Raw genomic sequence first — 19,053 nt, 5'->3', positions numbered from 1 at the left:
TTTTAAAATCACGCACTAGGACACCCAGATCCTCTGCATCCTGGAAATCTGCAATGTCTCACCTTTTAGATAATATTCCTCTTTTTTTATTTGCCCTGCAAAAATTGATAACTTCACATTTTCCTTAATTATACTCTATTTGCCAGATCTTTGCTCACTCACCTAACCTATCTATATCTTTTTGTAGTCTCCTTACAGAGGGCAGTTAGGATTGGGCAATAAATGCTGGCCTAGCCAGCGACACCCACATCCCGTAAAATTAATTTTTTTTAAATTCCATGATATGAAAGGGTTGTTTGAGTTTTGAGTTTTCCCTGCCTTTATTGGGAGGTCAGTTCAGAACATTAGTGGTAGCATTTCAGCAAACGCTGTGTTTTCACTATTTTGTTGTTTTACTATTCTGGCTTACCTGATATAATGAATAAACAACATGATGCCTTTGGCAGTCGAACTGCAGTACATTTGTACATTTGTCCTTGGTGATGTTTTGTCCCTTAATGGTGTATGATTCCATTCACCTTGAGAGGTGCCCTGGTAGCCATAACAGGACCACATCTAATCTGTTACCGCTCCTGACTTGTTCAATTAATGACAATTCATTTGATGTTTTTCAAATAATATTTTACACACATCTTTTAAAGGTGGATGAACGAAAGGAGAAACCCTTTAATTTCCACCTAACTATAAAAGTAAAAAACATTGGTTTATCTTGTAGATGGTAACTTCAGTTTAATCATTTTTCTCTACATGGGTTTTATCCCCAGGGTAACTGCAATGACTTAAGATATGAATATGGTACAATGTACCTCAAAGTGACTGCATTGACCTTTCTAGACACAAACTTTGATCCATGATTTGAGAGAGATGCTAATGTTTTGAGTTTGCCCTGTTTACATTGCAAGATCGATCCACAGCATCTGTACTCAATCATTATCCTAAGCAAGTTTTTGGAGAACCATACATCAGTAACCAGCCAGTCCAAAGCACTCGTACATGACTGGGACAATGGGCTGTACTGGGATATACCCTCACATTCATCATGGGGACATGGCAACAATTGAAGTTAAGGATATAAAGTGGTAACAGTGCTATTACTTTCACTGTAAATGAATATGACAGTAAATTGAAATTATTCAGAAATATGGGCCTCAAAATCCCATAACCTGGATTGGGTGTGGATTGGAATTTGGGCCAAGAATTTCTGACAGGGTTCATATATGCCAATGTTCTGGTGAAGAAGCACAACAGCAGAAATTCTAAACAAAAACACAAATAAAAATACCTGGAAAAACTCAGCAGGTCTGGCAGCATCTGTGGAGAGGAACACAGTTAACATTTCGAGTCCGTATGACTCTTTAACAGAACTAAGGAAAAATAGAAAACAGGTGAAATATAAGCTGGTTAAAGGGGGGATGGGACAGATAGAGCTGGATAGAGGGCCAGTGATAGGTGGAGATAACCAAAAGATGTCATAGACAAAAGGACAAAGAGGTGTTGACGGCGGTGATATTATCTAAGGTATGTGCTAATAGGTGACATTAAGGGTAGAAAGCAGGACGACCTAGTGGGGGTGGGGTGGGGGGAAGGGATCGAAATAGGCTAAAAGGTAGAGATAAAACAATGGATGGAAATACGTTTAAAAATAATGGAAATAGGTGGGAAAAGAAAAATCTATATAAATTATTGGAAAAAAGGGGGATCGGAAAGGAGGTGGGGATGGAGGAGAGAGTTCATGATCTAAAATTGTTGAACTCAATATTCAGTCCAGAAGGCTGTAAAGTGCCTAGTCGGAAGATGAGGTGCTGTTCCTCCAGTTTACGTTGAGCTTCACTGGAACATTGCAGCAGGCCAAGGACGGACATGTGGGCATGAGAGCAGGGTGGAGTGTTGAAATGGCAAGCGACAGGAAGGTCTGGGTCATGCTTGCGGACAGACAGAAGGTGTTCCACAAAGCAGTCACCCAGTCTGTGTTTGGTCTCTCCAGTGTAGAGGAAACCGTATTGGGAGCAGCGAATGCAGTTGACTAAATTGAGGGAAGTGCAAGTGAAATGCTCCTTCATTTGAAAGGAGTGTTTGGGCCCTTGGACGGTGAGGAGAGGGGCAGTAAAGGGGCAGGTGTTGCACCTTCTACGGTTGCATGGGAAGGTGCCGTGGGAAGGGGTTGAAGTGGAGGGGATGATGGAAGAGTGGACCAGAGGGAACGATCCCTGCGGAATGCCGCCGGGGGTGGGGTGAAGGGAAGATGTGTTTGGTGGTGGCATCATGCTGGATCTGGCGAAAATGACGGAGGATGAACCTTTGAATGCAGAGGCTGGTGGGGTGATAAGTGAAGACAAGGGGGACCCTATCATGTTTCTGGGAGGGAGAGGAAGGTGTGAGGGCGGATGCGCGGGAGATGGGCCGGACACGGTTGAGGGTCCTGTCAACCACCATGGGTGGTAAACCTTGGTTAAGGAAGAAGGAGGACATGTCAGAGGAACTGTTTTTGAAAGTGGCATCATTAGAACAGATGCAACGGAGGCAAAGGAACTGAGAGAATGGGATGGAGTTATTACAGGAAGCAGGATGTGAGGAGCTGTAGTCGAGGTAGCTGTGGGAGTCGGTAGGTTTGTAATATTGGTGGACAGTCTATCACCAGAAATTGAGACAGAGAGGTCAAGGAAGGGAAGGGAAGTGTCAGAGATGGACCATGTGAAAATGATGGAGGGGTGGAAATTGGAAGCAGAAATTCTGTTCAGTTGCAAAGAGGGCTAAAGAAGTGCCCAGCCTCCAGAGACAGCTGCATACAAGTGACTGAACTGGGGCAGTGCAAGATCCCATGGGCGGGCGTAGGTACTGCTCTGCTTCACTCAGAGCAGCAGAACCAGGCCCTAGAAATTTCCAGGTCTATTGATAAACAGGGAGTACGTTACATTGGAAGTATTTCTATTGAACTTGCTCTTTCTATTAACAAAGTGCTCTGATATATTATTGTGATTTAGTGCATTCAATTAACTTGTCTTCTTTCTGTCATCAGAATGACTTTGGTGGCCATAGAAGCCTGGTTAATAAATGGGTAACTTTTCTCAAAGCTCGTTTAGTCTGTGCAGTTCCCGGGCCAAACGGCATTGACACTCATTTTGATGAACTACGTAAGTAGGAAAACAGATGCCATGACAACAATTATTAATCTTATTTCAACAAATTCTCCATGTTTTATTTTACTAATGACTAAAACGCAAACTATTGTTTTTCAGAGGATATTTACATAATGAAATCTAAAGATCCCAAGAATCCTTTCATCTATGGCATCTTTACTACTTCCAGGTAAGGAAAACAATGCTCTGAGGTGTGAATAAAGTAAAGTGAATAAAGGTCGCTTCATTTGCCCTGATAGCTCTTGGATAGCGTCACTGTGCTGCCATGACTTAGTCATACGTGTAACGGAAACCGTACGTGTGTAAGTATGGTTTCTGCTGCATGATGACATTCCAAAGGTACAACGCATATACTCCAAAGGAATTCAGAGCCATAGAAACCGTAAATGATCCAAACAGTGGATAAATTATCCTTTGCTGAAGCAACTGTCTTCAGCCTAACTGGTCAAAACTTTATCCTCTGGCTTTTTTCTCCCCAGTGGGTCAATGTAGCTACAACATTTTTTCTATTTATTCTTTCACAGAATGTGGGTGCCAGCATTTATTGCCCATCCCTAGTTGCCCTTGAGAAGGTGGTGATGAGCTGCCTTCTTGAACCGCTGCAGTCCATGTGGTGTAGGCACACCCACCGTGCTGTTAGGGAGGGAGTTCCAGGAAGGAACAGTGATATATTTCCAAGCCATGATGGTGAGTGGCTTGGAAGGAAACTTGCAGGCGGCGGTGTTCCCATGCATCTGCTGCCCTTGTCCTTCTAGATGGTAGAGGTCCCGGGTTTGGAAGGTGCTGCTGAAGGAGCCTTGGTGCTCGAGTCTTTAGTTACTCTATGACTCTGTTCTTATATGACGTATCCATTGCTTCTTTCTCTCAACATTTGAGAAGTGACAGCACTTCAGGGATGAACAAGCATATCCTCAAAAAAAAATGTTTTTTTGCAGGAGTGTTTTTGGTGGCCATGTGTGTTTCTAAAATAGCTTCCAGCATGAGGTACAAATGTAAAAATATTGTGAAAATAAGATGTAGATGGAGGCAGTATTATTGCTGTTACTCCTTTTTGAGCATGCTGATGAACACATAATTAATTTGGGGACACATTCCTTTGATAATGTAGGTGGGAGGATGAGAATGGACAGATAGGGTTGTTGAAGTGCCTTGAGGATTAGGGTGGAGTTCTTTTCCCCTTGTTACCCTCAGACCAAATAGCTATTACTGACCAGTTTTGTCATTGATGCCTCAACCAATTAGCATTTTTAAAGAAGGTTGGCAGACCTCATGATTAAAGCTGGGATCAAGGAGTTCATAAAAGACCGAGGTGTGTCTCTTATTCAGTAAGGCAAGAGTTAATTTATCCACCACAACAGATTTCTTAAATTGGGACTTTCACAACCCAGGCAGTTTAAGAGCAAGTTTCCTGGTATGGTTTCCTGTGCAGGACCTTTGGTCAAGGTGGCAATGTGGTATGTTTTTACCTTTCGGGGAGCATGGCTAAGGCATTCTGGAGGCAAAAGAACATTTTCTCTGAGTGCAAATATATTCTGCATTCCTCAGTAACATGAATATTATTATATCATCCCCTAATCGGTTGTTTAGACTAATCATTTTCATGATATTTTTTCCATATAGCAACATCTTTAAGGGCTCAGCTGTGTGTATGTACAGTATGTCTGATATAAGGAGAGTCTTCCTGGGCCCATATGCCCATAGAGAAGGTCCGAGCTATCAGTGGGTGCCATTCCAAGGAAGAGTTCCGTACCCTCGCCCAGGAACAGTAAGTGTTTATAACATTGATACAAAAATAAATCAATATGAATAACCTATTAACAACGGAGTAACATAAACTAACCTGCAACAAAACCATCCCATAAGGTCCAATCTCATTCAGATGTAAGCCCCAGGATTGAAGAGAATTTAAAAATATTGATCTTTTCCAAACATATATTACATCTCAAACTTTATTTTACACATTTTAATTTCCCTCCTGTGCTTTTCTGTTAATATTCTTCTAACCCTCTTCACTTCTATTCCTTGTTTCTACTATGTCTCTCTCTGTACTAGTTTCTTTTATGTATTGTCTATTTTGTCTCTATTTTCATTGTAACTTTTCTTATTGTCTAGATCTCCTGTTGGACTGTAAAATCCCTTCAGGGGCTCATGTACCAGGTCCTCTACGTCTGCAGTCAGCTTGTCTTCTCTCTTACTTTGTATTGCCTTTTCACTCTTTTATCTTTTTCATTCCTCTTCTGTTTTCCCCTCTGGATCTCATGTATCCTTGATACCAACTTAACATCAAGTCTCTTCAATGGAAAAATTGTGGCTCTTTGTTGCATGGCTACATTACATAGCAACTGAGACAATGACCACAAAACTGACCACAAACAGCTTAAAAAGATTGTTTCAATCCTTAAAAAGCTGGCTACTTCAATACAAAATGCAACAAGAAGTTACATATCATTCCTCTTATTCAAGTATCAGAAGATAATACCCAAAGAAAAATACAGTAGGCTACATGGAGAGCCATCTTGTATTGCCTTCAATCCCTTCCCCTGTTGCTGTAGATGTGACCGACCAGTTCCCTGGACATGCACAGTCTTTGGCAACACTGGTTCTCGGTCACCTGTGGGAATGAAAGGCGATGTCTATAGACCCTGGGTCTAGATAGGCACCAACCAGCGATAGATCACTGTGGCTCTTTGGCGACATCTGCTGGAGCCCCAGCCGCCTCTTCTTCCTGTGGACAGCCTGGTGCCTCAGTTGCTCTCTTCTCCTTTGTCTTTGCTCTCTGCAAACCATGAGGCATACAGCTAGTTCACCAGGCTCCATGATCCTGATGTATTTCTCCTGCAGGATAAAAGAGAGAGATGCGTGGGTTAGCATGGGTGTACTAAGAACCTGTCTTGGTTAAGTCTGAAGGCCCCTTAACGCATCCTGGAGAGTGCTGGCCACCACTTGGATAGCCAGTGTTTAGTGCGTTGCTTGGCTGCCCGAATTTTTGTTTTTGTGTCAGTTTACTTATAGTCATTTACAAAAAGCAAAATACCTGGAAAAACTCAGCAGGTCTGACAGCATCTGCGGAGAGGAGCACAGTTAAAGTTTTGAGTCCATATGACTCTTCAACAGAACTAAGGAAAAATAGAAGAGGTGAAATATAAGCTGGTTTAAGGGGGGATGGGACAGGTAGAGCTGGATAGAGGGCCAGTGATAGGTGGAGAATCCCATGCAACTGCAGAAGGTGCAACACCTGCCCCTTTACTTCCCCCCTCCTCACCGTCCAAGATCCTAAACACTCCTTTCAAGTGAAGCAGCATTTCACTTGCACTTCCCTCAATTTAGTCTACTGCATTCGCTGCTCCCAATGCGATTCCCTCTACATTGGAGAGACCAAACACAGACTGAGTGACCGCTTTGCGGAACACCTTCGGTCTGTCCGCAAGTATGACCCAGATCTCCCTGTCGCTTGCCATTTCAACACACCACCCTGCTCTCATGCCCACATGTCCGTCCTTGGCCTGCTCCATTGTTCCAGTGAAGCTCAAAGCAAACTGGAGGAACAGCACCTCATCTTCCGACTAGGCACTTTACAGCCTTCCAGACTGAATATTGAGTTCAACAATTTTAGATCATGAACTCTCTCCTCCATCCCCACCCACTTTCCGATCCCCCCTTTTCCAATAATTTATATAGATTTTTCTTTTCCCACCTATTTCCATTATTTTTAAATGTATTTCCATCCATTATTTTATCTCCACCTTTTAGCCTATTTCAATCCCTTCCCCCCACCCCACCCCCATTAGGGCTATCTGTCCCTTGCTCGTCCTGCTTTCTACCCTTTATGTCCCCATTAGCACATTTCTTAGCTAATATCACCACCGTCAACACCTCTTTGGTCCTTTTGTCTATGACATCTTTTGGCTATCTCCACCTATCACTGGCCCTCTATCCAGCTCCACCTGTCCCACCCCCCCTTAAACCAGCTTATATTTCACCTCTTTTCTATTTTTCCTTAGTTCTGATGAAGAGTCATATGGACTCGAAACGTTAACTGTGTTCCTCTCCGCAGATGCTGTCAGACCTGCTGAGTTTTTCCAGTTATTTTTGTTTTTGTGTCAGTTTACTTATAGTCATTTACAAAAAACAATTTTGTATTTTTAGAGTTTGTGGCAAAGCCAACAATATTGCCCATCCCTAATTGCCCTTGAGAAGGTGGCGATGAGCCACTTTCATGAACCACTGCCGCCCATGTGGAGTAGATAAACCCAAAGTACTGTTAGGAAGGGAGTTCCAGGATTTTGACCCAGCAATGATGAAGGAACGGCGATACATTTCCAAACTGGAAACAATCTCTCCACAGATAATCAGCAACATTCTTTTGAAATCTGAATTCCAAACAGCCATTTTGTTGGAATCACAGCTTCAGTGACCCGAATCTTCAGTGACCCGAATCTTCAGTGACACGTTATGTTTTTTCTTTAACAAAATAAATCAGTTTCTAAAATGTAAAATTCTAGAGACTCCTTTTTCTACAAAGTACTTTGTTAGAACTCATATCGCATTAAATTAAATGTTTACCGTAATCTGTCATAAATCGTATTCTTTACCAGCATTAAGCCACTTTTTAAAAAAATTCCAAGATAGTTAATTGCCACTTGTTTTCTGCTACAACGAGTCCAGTGCTGCCTGGCTCAGCTATTTCCCCTTAATGGGTGGAATCTTCTGTTCTTGGTGGGCATCTCACCCGCTGCCTAAAAAGACAGTGAAACACCCACACTGACTCAGAGGTGGAGGACCCGCCATATCTTCTGCCCATCAGGCAGTTAAGGGGACAGAGGTGGGCCATCCTCCAGACTGAGAAACCTGGGAACCAATGGCCCGCCCGCCTAGAGCTGCTGGCCAATCAGAGGCCAGCAACACCTGCACTCGGCAGCGCCACGGAGGAGGCTGTGGCTGTTGCCGGAACAACACCCCCAGGATTGAGGAGCGACCCAGGAAAAAAGTAAGTGCTTTTGCTGTCGGGGGCGGGGAGGGGGGGACTTGCGGAGTAGGGGGTCACAGGGAGAGGGGGACCATAGGGGTTGGCAGCAAAAGCAGAGAGGTAGTTGTCAGCAGCCACACCCTAGCACATGTCCATACCCTTCATCATGCACAGGTTAGTGCAGATTGAGGGATTCTTCCCCTCCCGGCCCCACCACCCCCTCCAGCTGACGTGCAGCCCCCACAGTTTTACCAGTCATGCAGGCTTCATGTTAGCCGAGACAGGAAGAAGGTTTGAGTGGTCATTAATTGGTTACTTAATGGACTCAAGTGGAGGAGGGGCCGGAGGCTGACCATGGGCCTAGACACCCAGACGTTAATGCTGGTGAAGGCGGGGAGGTGTCGGGTGTCACTCCCAATGCCAACCCACCAAATATTTAGGCCTGTTTGCATCTTTCCTCACCTCTTGCACGGGGACAGAAAATTCCGGCCAATTTATGAATTCACATAAGCTGATGCTTAAAAGAAGCACTGCTACCAATGCACATCTTTATCATTGTAATAGTAATCTTTTGTGACTAAAATGTATATTTTTAAAAACATTCCTAAATGACTGGACCATCAAACTTTCCCCATTCATATGTCCCACTCACTCTTGGCCCGCCCGACCGAATCACAACATTTCCAGGGAAAAGCAAACATCAGAGAGATAAATGTGGACCTTGGAGAGTACAATCAGCATTACTCCCATGTTCACCTATTTCCCGATACGTCACTGCATTTTTGTGACATTACTTTACCTGTTATTTTGGTGAACACATTCAACTCGTTTAAGATAAATGGGTTACCTCCATTGTTCAAATAGTGACAAAAGAATTTTAGACAAACATGTTAACGTGCTCATTACTAATTTTCCACAGCGTGATTTCATTCCATAAGTGTTAACAAAATGTATTATCTTGCCAGCCATACTGTAAAGGTTACTGACCTGTAAGACAGGCTTATTGTTCAATCATGTGAATTTAAAATGTTCAGCAATTGGGTACATACACAAGAGGATTAAATGTGTCACTGCTGGAAACTCTCGCTGACAGCGTTGGGGAGTGTTGCCACGGCTATTAAGTATTTTCAGCCAGTCTAAGTGCAAGACGCCAAGGTAACAGTAGAAGCTAATATTTCATTCTCAATTGATTTACGGCAATCCTGACCATTGCCTGCAACGTACCATTCTTGCAAGCCAATAGCCAAGTAGTATTCTGCAGGCCAAGGCTAATGCCACTCGCAGTTAGTTAAGCACAAATGCTACAGCAACTTCAGGCATAGGGCAGATGTGCAATTAAACACAATAACCCATGAGTTGCAGTCCCAGATGCTGGACTGTACCACCATTAGCTTTGTAAAAATTACATGTCTGGCTCACCATCGAAATGCATTGAATGGTGTGAAGTTGCTGTATTTATGCAGTAAATACAAACTAAAGTCACCACAGGAAGTGAAAGCTTTTCTATTTAAGTATAAGTACCCTTTAATCAATGCAATAAATGTTAATTGCTGCTGGTCAACCTCTCTAGCACTAAAAATGAACTATTACAAGCCTGGCATCTCATTCCCTAGGTTTTAATAATTACTGGAGGCTAACCTTTTTTAAACTTTACCTTCCTATCTCTTTTATTTCTCTCTCAATCCAATCTTGCTTCCTCTCTCTTTATTTGTTGTTCTGTACCTGGTTTGACATTGAACAATTCCCCATTTATTTACATATTCTTCTCAGGTTGTCTGATCATTATTTCCCAATCCTTCAATCTGATTGGTGAAGGGCATTCCCTGTTTACTCTGGTCCCCGAAGCTCTGAAACCCATCTCTGGGACCTCTCCAGTTGGCACTTTCAGCCACTGGCCATGTAAAAATTTAAAAATCCAAATGCCTAGACAAGTCTAATAAAGAATAGATGCCATTTGATTTCCTATGACAGCAAATGGTGATCCCATGTGTTTTGCTCTTGTTAAGTTTGAATAAAGGTTTCATAACAGGCTGGCAACATAATCACTGCAAGGATTCTGAGTTTTTAGGTTTATAGTTAGTTTATGAACATCCATTTTCAATGTAACCCACACGTCCTTTCCTTTTGGTACATGTTTTACAAAATACAGTTTTAGAAAATATAACCAACATAGTCATGCATAAGGATGAAGTCATACATGAAGACAGAAATTCACCAGAGTTCGCACACTATGAACACAGTCTCATTATTGATTTATTTGCACCTGACCCACACAACTGAACTGGACATTGGATGTGAAATGTGGGAAAATACATTTTTCCTTAAACTGATCCTGTTTCAATAAACAGAAAGGATGAATTTTAATTGCCAGCATAGGAATCCAGCAAGACTATCCTTGGCCCCACATTGGTATGCAGCCCACTCGCCAATGAAAGTCTGAAATGGGCATCCTGGGGCAGCTTTTGGGTACAGACATGTTGGGTAACGGGCAGGCTGGCAGCCAGCTAACCCACAGTGGGAGGGTTTTGGGAGAGTTTGGGTGGGAAAGTGGGGAGGGAATTTGTGGTATACCCAACAAGGCAGCAGTCTAAAGTCCCTTTGCAGGGGGTAAGAATGCTCTTCCAGCCCCACAACAATACGCTTTGCACTTACATTAGCGACCATTGGGCATCTTCCAGCTGTTAATGAATAGAGAATCCACTGTAGATTCTCAGTCAGTAAGTTGTTAAAATTGCATCAGGGTCTGGATTTAATCATTTCCATTTATTATGAAGTCTGGCGAGAGCCGTAATCATCGAAGAGCGATACTCGAGCAGGGCAAGAGAGGAGCAGTAAGTTTAATGTTTGGGATTTAACTTCCATTCCACTCAGCTTCTGTTGTGGAGAGGAGTTAAAATTCTCAATTTAAGGAACAATAATAATTACTTCAAATAAAGTTTTGGCTTGTTTTAAAAAAACAGGAAGTGCTGGAAACACTCAGCAGATGTGGCAGCGTCTGTGGAGAGAGAAACAGAATTAATGTTTCAAGTCCAATGTGACTCTTCTTCAGTTGTGTAGAAGAATTTGGACTCAATGTTAACTCTGTTTCTCTCTCCACAGAAGCTGCTAGACCTGCTGAGCTTTTCCAGCATTTCTTGTTTTCAGTTCAGATTTCCAGCATCCATGGCAGTTTGCTTTATTTTTGCTTATTCTGCTGATTGTGGTAATTTTTAAGTTAGGATTTTTCTATGACAAGTGTATTATCTTTGGATACTTTTTTATGGCATCAATTTTTGCTTTACATTATTTTTCCCCAACTGATTTGTTCTTTTAAAGTGTCCTAGCAAAACCTTTGGAGGATTTGAATCAACAAAGGACTTTCCTGATGATGTAATCACATTTGCCAGAAGTCACCCAGCCATGTACAATCCAGCGTTGCCCATCAACAACCGACCAATCGTCATAAAGACAGATGTGGATTACCAGTTCAGCCAGATAGTTGTGGATCGAGTGGAGGCTGAGGATGGCCAGTATGATGTCATGTTTATTGGAACAGGTAAAGACATTTAAAATAATCCCCTCAGCACTTTGGAAAGTTCCATTTACATTCTGCATTTCAGTTTTCACTAATGAGCGTGAACATATTGCATTAAGCATGAAGCTGTGACTCATTTTGACTTAAACTAAAGAAGTTCTCAGCAGTTTATAGACTTTTTCTGCTTGGCATAATAGCTTTTGTGTATTTTATTTTATTCTTTCATGGGATGTGGGCATCACTGGCAAAGTGAGCATTTGTTGCCCATCCCTAATTGCCCTTGAGGTTAGTGGCTTGCTAGGCCGTTGTAGAGGGCAGTTGAGAGTCAACCATATTGCTGTGGATCTGGAGTCACATGTAGGCCAGACCAGATAAGGATGGCAGTTTTTCTTCCCTAAGGATATTAGTGAACCATGGATATTTATGACAATCAATAATAGTTGCCATGGTCACCACTCTTAAGATGAGCTTTCAACTCCAGGTTTTATTAATTGAGTGCAAATCCCACCAGCTACCATGGTGAGGTTTGAACCCATGTCCCCAGAGCATTAGTCTGGCCCTCTGGATTACTAATCCAGTCACATTACCACCACCATCTCCCCATTTGTCAGGACCCATCAGTAATCTTTTGTATCCTTCTCAACATGGTCGCAATTACATCACAATATGTATTTGTAGCAGATTCGCTTTGTTTCAAGTATAAAACTTGAAACATCATTTGATCAACTTTCTTGTAATTAGTCCCTGAGGAGCATTTCAATTCCTGCGCAGCATGAATGGGAACCTATGGCATGGGGTCTTCAATTGCTGTAGAATTTGCAGGACACCCACAGTAAGCGGGTATGAGCTAACAAGCGGAGCGCCCTAACCACGCTGACATGACCACCACTGCAAACTTCAAACTTGTCTGTTAATTACATAGAACTCACTGGCTGAGAGATCCTACACTCCAAACTGGATCAAACTACCGCTGAGGTCACAGGGGATCTATTATAACAAAATAACATACCCAGGTGTAGCCTGAACACTGTAATCAAATATTGAAGTTTGGGTGACAGTTATAAACTGCTCAAACTTCAGTCTCACAGGTTATGATGTGTCTGAATTTGATTGGTTGGGTTTAACTTGATTATAGTAACTATCGTTCTTTATATGGTAATTACGCGGTGACACCACAAAATTTAAGCTCCATTTCGACATACAGAGTCAGTAAAAAGTTAAATGTGTCAAAACTATTTGTATCTAAAACTATCAGAAATGAACAGGGATAATCCAGTGAGCCTAGTATTCCTGAAGGTGAAGCAACTTGTGTGTTAAAACAATCAGATACAGGAATGCAATCTTACAGCCAGTCTCAAGCTGAGATCAACGCTAGAAGTGACCTTAGACATTGTGTTAGGAATTGTGTGCGATGCAAAACATAACTCGTCAATGTAAAATCTTTAAACTTATTCAGCTTTGGTATCAGGATGTGGCTCATTGCCAGATGTTTGATCAGTTCTTCTGAACTTCACTTGAGGCTCCCACATTATTTCCTTGATCACAGGGCAGTGGACAATCATATTTACAAGTCTAATTATACAGAAGTTTAAATTAAGCACCATAGTTTCTGTTAAAAATAAATAATACATTGGTAACAAAAGGCTTCTTAATATCACTCTTGAATGATGTGGTCCAGATGTTTTTCAAATCAAAGGAAGTTTGATATTTCTGTTGTGAGCCTCTATCTGTTAAAGAACGTCTCCTTAAAAGGTAAAATCCTTCTTTCCTGAATTCTACCCACTCTATATTACTTTTTACCAAACTAAATTTTTAATGCTGCTGGAAATAATTAATCTGAAAAGGCATGTTCACCTTTCCCACTGGATGGGTTGGAATACCCTGACAGAGAGAAGGACATTTTGGGTTAACCACCACCTCAGTGATATTTTAAAGATTCATCCCTGCCTCGGTCAAACTCGCTTTATAGTTTTACTTCAAAACATGAAAATAACAAGCCCGTTCCATGCAGACTGCGTTCTTGTTTGACTGTTTTATAAAATTATGATGACATGAAGGATTGCGGATCGAGGCCTTACGCTCTCAGGGATAGACTACAGCCATGGTTCAGCTATTTCAGAAGCCTCAATGGCTTCATCGGATAATTACTGGGCAATGTGGAGCAATACGAACTAGCAGGATTCCAGGTTTGACTTTTTGTGGTGAGTTGGTTGATCTCACCCAGGGTGGAAGTTAAAGGAGCTTTACAATTGGGAAGCCCTAGTTAGTGCAGAGAAAGTTTAGCTACATTTCCTGCTCTTGATAATTTTCCATTTGTTCCTGCTGTGAATGCACAAACATGTGAATAAGAAGCAGGGGAAGGCCATTCAGCCCTTCAAGTCTGTGAGGTAAGGATGGAATCTGGCTTAACTGCGATCTTCCCTTTAGCAATATTGTCTGCTGACACCCATTCTAGGTTCATGCGTGGACACTGCTTGTTTTAAGGAATGCTGGTGGAATTATATGCCATATTTGGGAGAGAGGAAGAAAAAGTGTAAAACATCTCTTGGAACACTGGGCTGCAAAACTCAACTCTGCAGTGCCCAGTTTCTCAATGCTTTGAGTGCTATTTTCGCATGGTGCCTTCATCGGAAGCAACAGTGTAGGTTAACCCCACATTGCAACCCCACCCCTGTTTTGGGGGGCAGAGAGTGTCTAATTTAGCTGCCTAGGCATTTAACAAGAATGACTGCGATTCACCCATCTTTTGATCTATATCTGCACTGCACCCCACCCCCACCATGCTTCAGTTTGTTCCATTCTTACCACTGAAGCAGAGGGTTGTGTGTTCAAATCCTACAATAGAACTTGAGCCCAGAACCCAAGCTGATAATTGACTCTGTTACCACAACACATTTCTGCTATTTAGTAATCACTCTATGCTTCCCTCAATGATATGAGATCAAGTTTATTAGGGTGGTCAAATGGGGAGTTCATTGAAGAATCAGTGTTAATGTTAATAACCCATTGGCCAGAATTTTCCTGTTGGCAATTTGGGGGTGGGGCCCACTTGCCAACAGGAAAATGACACGGGAACTCCCGACGTCATCCCACCCCATTTAAATATTCAGGAAGGCGGGCGGACAGTGAAATCAGCTGTTCACCCGCCGACCTGCCAATGGCCAATTGAGGCCATTGACCGGATCATTAAGCTCATTGAAAGACCTGCCTGTCCAACCTTAAGGCTGGCGGACAGGCCAGGAGCCCCAGCGGGCTTCTGAGAAAAGATAAAACCTCATCCACTGGCGGGATGAGGCTTCATCTTGGTTTTTAAAAAGTTTATTAAAGTTTCACTCATATTTATTAACATATCCCATCTTGTGTGACAGTGTCACATGAGGGGGACACATTAATAATGTTTTTCTTTCTCTATTTTTAAAATTTTTTAAACATTCAGCGCTCTCCCTGAGACAGCACTTTTGATAGCGTAAAAAGTTTTTGTGAGATCAGAAAAGGCCAAGTACAACGGTGGGTGCTGTTCCTTCAATTTTTCTTGGGTTTGCCACACAGTGAAGATCATGTCTGTGGTGTCTTTTGATGGGGGGAAACCACACTGTAACACTGAGACAGCACTTAGTCTCAGGGAGCAGTGTGCACATGCGTGAAAGAGCACACTTTGACAGATGGGGAATCCCTCCTCTCCCTGCACAGGGAGTGCATAGCACTTCCAGTCGGGCAGCCCGCTGGGTGGGCCTTAATTGGCCCGCCCACTCAAAATGGCGGCGGGCCCTGTTTCAGCGGCGGAGTTCAGCTGCCCGCCCGCCGCTGAGCCGGTGGGGCCCGCCCGCCCATCAAGGGCAAAATTCTGGCCATTGTCTAACTTGCAGTCACTTTGAGCACAGCTCCTCACTGGCAGCACAGGATTTTTGAATTTACCCTATAACATAGGAAAATAAGTATATACATGTATTTATGCTGCTGTATAATTTTTGTATTCAAATGAAAAAACTGCGGAATAGTTTCTTTTTCACAGTGAGAGCAGAACAAGGGTGAGTGAAGGGTTTCTGGAAATGAATTTATGAAGCATGTGTTTGAAGAAAATTGCTGCGTATCTTAAATGTTACTGACCTAATAAAAGCATTTTGGTGTATTGTAATGAACACCCTTCATGAATCTCAATGAAACACAGACCTATAAAATAACATCTAATGTAAAAGGCAAACAGAGTAATAAATTAACCTGCATTTTATTGTCATTTCTTTAAGATGTGGGGACCATTCTGAAGGTGGTGTCTATTCCCCGAGAGACTTGGCATGACCTTGAGGAGGTATTACTGGAGGAGTTGGCAGTGTTGAGGGTGAGAGATCTCATTCTTTCATTAACCTAAGGCTTTCTCTTGCAATCAGCACCAGCAATTCATCTGTCATCACATCTCTGACTTCAGTATATTCCTCTCAGAGGTCACACCAGCCGTGACAGAATGATTGGCATTTGTTATAAACACAGTACCCGATAATCTCAGATTTTTATTCACAACTTGCCTTATCTGATCTCTGGGAGATTTCTGATGAATTGATGCTTGCTTAAGAACTAATGAGTCCCATCAAAGATCATCCTACTGCCATCAACGGATGTGTTAATGTCCTAATAAAAACTGTATTTATCCCTGAGGCAGACAGTATTCCCAGAACCTGATATTCATAAGACAAATTTATTTCAAAGATTTCATGAAACACGGCAACTTAATTTTGGATAAATAGATCATTTATAGACTTATTTTTGAAATAAAGTAGTAAGAAAAATGTAGGCAATATATTTAGACTTAAAAGGACTTCATTTAAATATCCTGAAGCTTGGAAGAGCATAGCTTGGCACAGGGAGCATGAGATGGCATGGATGGGGCTTGGGGACTGTGTTGGGGTGGGGTTTGAGGAGTGAACATTGGAGGGCCTTTCTGTTTTTTTCTCTTTATCTATTCACGGGATGTGGGCATCGCTGGACGGGCCAGCATTTATTGTCCATCCCTAGTTGCCCTTGAGAAGGTGGTGGTGAGCTGCCTTCTTGAACCGATACACCCACGGTGCTGTTAGGAAAGGAGTTCTAGGATTTTGACCCAGCAACAATGAAGGGTGATGAGTGATTTGGAGGGGAACTCTCAGGAGGTGATGTTTCCATGTGCCTGCTGCCCTTGTCCTTCGCAGTGCTAGAGGTCGTGTGTTTGGAAGGTGCTGGATGAAGTCCCACAGCATCGAGGTGGGCCTTGGCCGCTGGCAGTCCTTGTGGCTGGCTCCGACCTCTCTCCTGGGTAGGCTGGCCTGTCTGCAGCCCACACCTTTCCCTTGGCAACAAGGATCCTGCCTTTACGGGCACTTTCTCTCAGGGTGGACAGGCCAAGCCACGACTCTGCTATCCACCTCAAGGATGAAAATCCAGGCCTGAGTGTTGTATCTAAAACTTTGATAATGAAATGAAAGCACAAACCAAGGATATTTTCACTTTTATCTTGCAGGAGCCAACACCCATTACAACAATGAAAATTTCTACAAAACAGGTGAGATTTAGTTCAATGTTGCACTCTAAATAGATTGGATGTTAAAGACAGCTAGTTAAAAGTACTTCTGATTCCTAAGAAGGAATCTTCCTGGTCATATTTAGTTTGTTACAGGGGGATGGAAGAAATGGCAGAAATGTCTTCATTGGCAGAAAATGTAACATTGTGCCTGTCAATGTGGAATAAAGAGGCCAGTGGATATACTTGAGTGTAGAGCTGCTCTGGTTATAGGCAATATAACCGTCTCCATAACCATATCATGAATAGCAACACCAACCTGCATTTATATAGTGCCTTTAATGCAGTAAAATACCAGAGGTGTTAATCAAATCTGGAGTTCCAAACCTGTTTAGCCCAGTTCAAATGTCAGTCTCAGAAACGGCAGAATCTGCTGAGAGGCATTAACATTTTTGCTCAGATTTCCATTTTGCAGATAAATTTGATCTTTTCTTGTATCACGATTTCTTATCCAAAAATCAATTCGAACAAACATTCCAATAAATGCCCTGTCCACTGGCCAGTTCTCTGGCTGAGACTTTGGAGAATTTCAGGCTTTGTCTATGGTCTATAGATTAGGAATAAGTGAAAGTACTGGTACACAACATAAAATATCTCTAGGAAGACTATTTTGAAAAGGAGTTCGAAACTGAAAGTTATACTCTGGGCAGAATTTTCTCCCGGTCGGTGGGGGGAAGTTAATGGGCGGGCGCGTGCAGGCGCGCTTCCGATCGGTGCCCCCGATCAGAGGCGCGGCGCCATTTTACGTGGGCGGGCCAATTAAGGGAAGCGCTATGCGCTCCCTGTGCGGGCAGGGGGAATCCCAAAATTGAGAGTGCGCTCTTTTGCGCATGTGCACGAAAGAGCGCATTCATTTCCCTGAGGCTAGGTGCTGCCTCAGGGAGATCGCCTCTACTTTCAAAAATATTAAAAATAGAAAAAAAAAATCCCTCACATGTCCCCTCATGTGGCAATGTCACACGAGTTGGGACATGTTCATAATTTACAAAAAAACTTTATTAAACTTTTTCAAACCCTTCCCGCCGGTGGATGAGGTTTCATGTTTTTTCTAGTTCGTGCCGGGGCTCCCGGCCTGTCCGCTGACCTTAAGGTTGGATGGGCAGGTCCACTAATTACTTTAATTGACTCTGTCAATGGCCTCAAGTGGCCACAGCTGATTTTGCTGCGCCCCCACCTTCCTGAAAATTTAAATGGGGCGCGGTGACGCCGGGAGTTCCGCCCGACATCACCAGGCGTCTTTTTACGTCTCGGCAAGTGGGCCCCGCCCCCTGCTCGCCAGTGGTAAAATCCTGCCCTCTGAGTCTTGTTGGATAGAATTAAAAGCCAGTCTAGGAGTAACACCTAATATTAGGAATGGCCACCAAATACTCAAAGGAAGCCTGAACCAGTTTTCTGGGAGACAATAAAGCTGAGGATTGTCAAGTAATCCTGAAGGATTTAAACATTCTTGTCTGGAGAGCACATTGGGAACAATCTGTGAATGCACTTTTACTGAATCCCCCACCATAATGTTATTGAAATTATGAGGAACTTCTTTCTAAGGCACTACATTAAGAAACTCACAAGGGGCAATGTAATATCGAGATTAGTTCTAATGAATAAGGAGTGAACAATGAGTAAAGTAGAAGTAAGAAGACATTTGAGATCTACTGATCATTGTGTTCTGAAATTCAGGGTAGAAAACAAAAGGAAGTCAATTAAAAAGCATCATTTTCAACAATCTCTGTTTAATGATCTTTGGAAATGTGTGGAAATGGTAAAATGGGAAGAGATACAAAAAGTAAAAGACTTGGAAGGAAAATGTAACAGTTTGAAAGGGATAATTATTTAAGATGCAAAAGGAATTTATCACTGAAGTACATCAGGGACAGAATACAAGAGGCAGATT

General features: G+C 42.6%; 1 protein-coding gene across 4 annotated transcripts in view; it reads left to right on the top strand.

Moving 5' to 3' along the window:
• Positions 1 to 19,053, top strand: part of LOC144687164 (semaphorin-3A-like) — a 432,238-nt gene that overhangs the window by 370,720 nt on the left and 42,465 nt on the right. For all 4 annotated transcript variants that reach the window (XM_078552904.1, XM_078552906.1, XM_078552905.1 and 1 more), the window contains exons 9-14: positions 3,017 to 3,131; positions 3,237 to 3,306; positions 4,758 to 4,902; positions 11,419 to 11,638; positions 15,862 to 15,953; positions 17,106 to 17,147. In XM_078552904.1, coding sequence (XP_078409030.1) covers positions 3,017 to 3,131; positions 3,237 to 3,306; positions 4,758 to 4,902; positions 11,419 to 11,638; positions 15,862 to 15,953; positions 17,106 to 17,147 — 684 coding nt within the window. The remainder of the gene's footprint in view (positions 1 to 3,016; positions 3,132 to 3,236; positions 3,307 to 4,757; positions 4,903 to 11,418; positions 11,639 to 15,861; positions 15,954 to 17,105; positions 17,148 to 19,053) is intronic.

This window comes from Cetorhinus maximus, chromosome 12 (genome assembly GCF_964194155.1).
Source record: "Cetorhinus maximus chromosome 12, sCetMax3.hap1.1, whole genome shotgun sequence".
NCBI lineage: Eukaryota > Metazoa > Chordata > Chondrichthyes > Lamniformes > Cetorhinidae > Cetorhinus > Cetorhinus maximus.
Note: the sequence above shows the minus strand (reverse complement) of the source record. Positions and strands in the feature narration are given on the sequence as shown.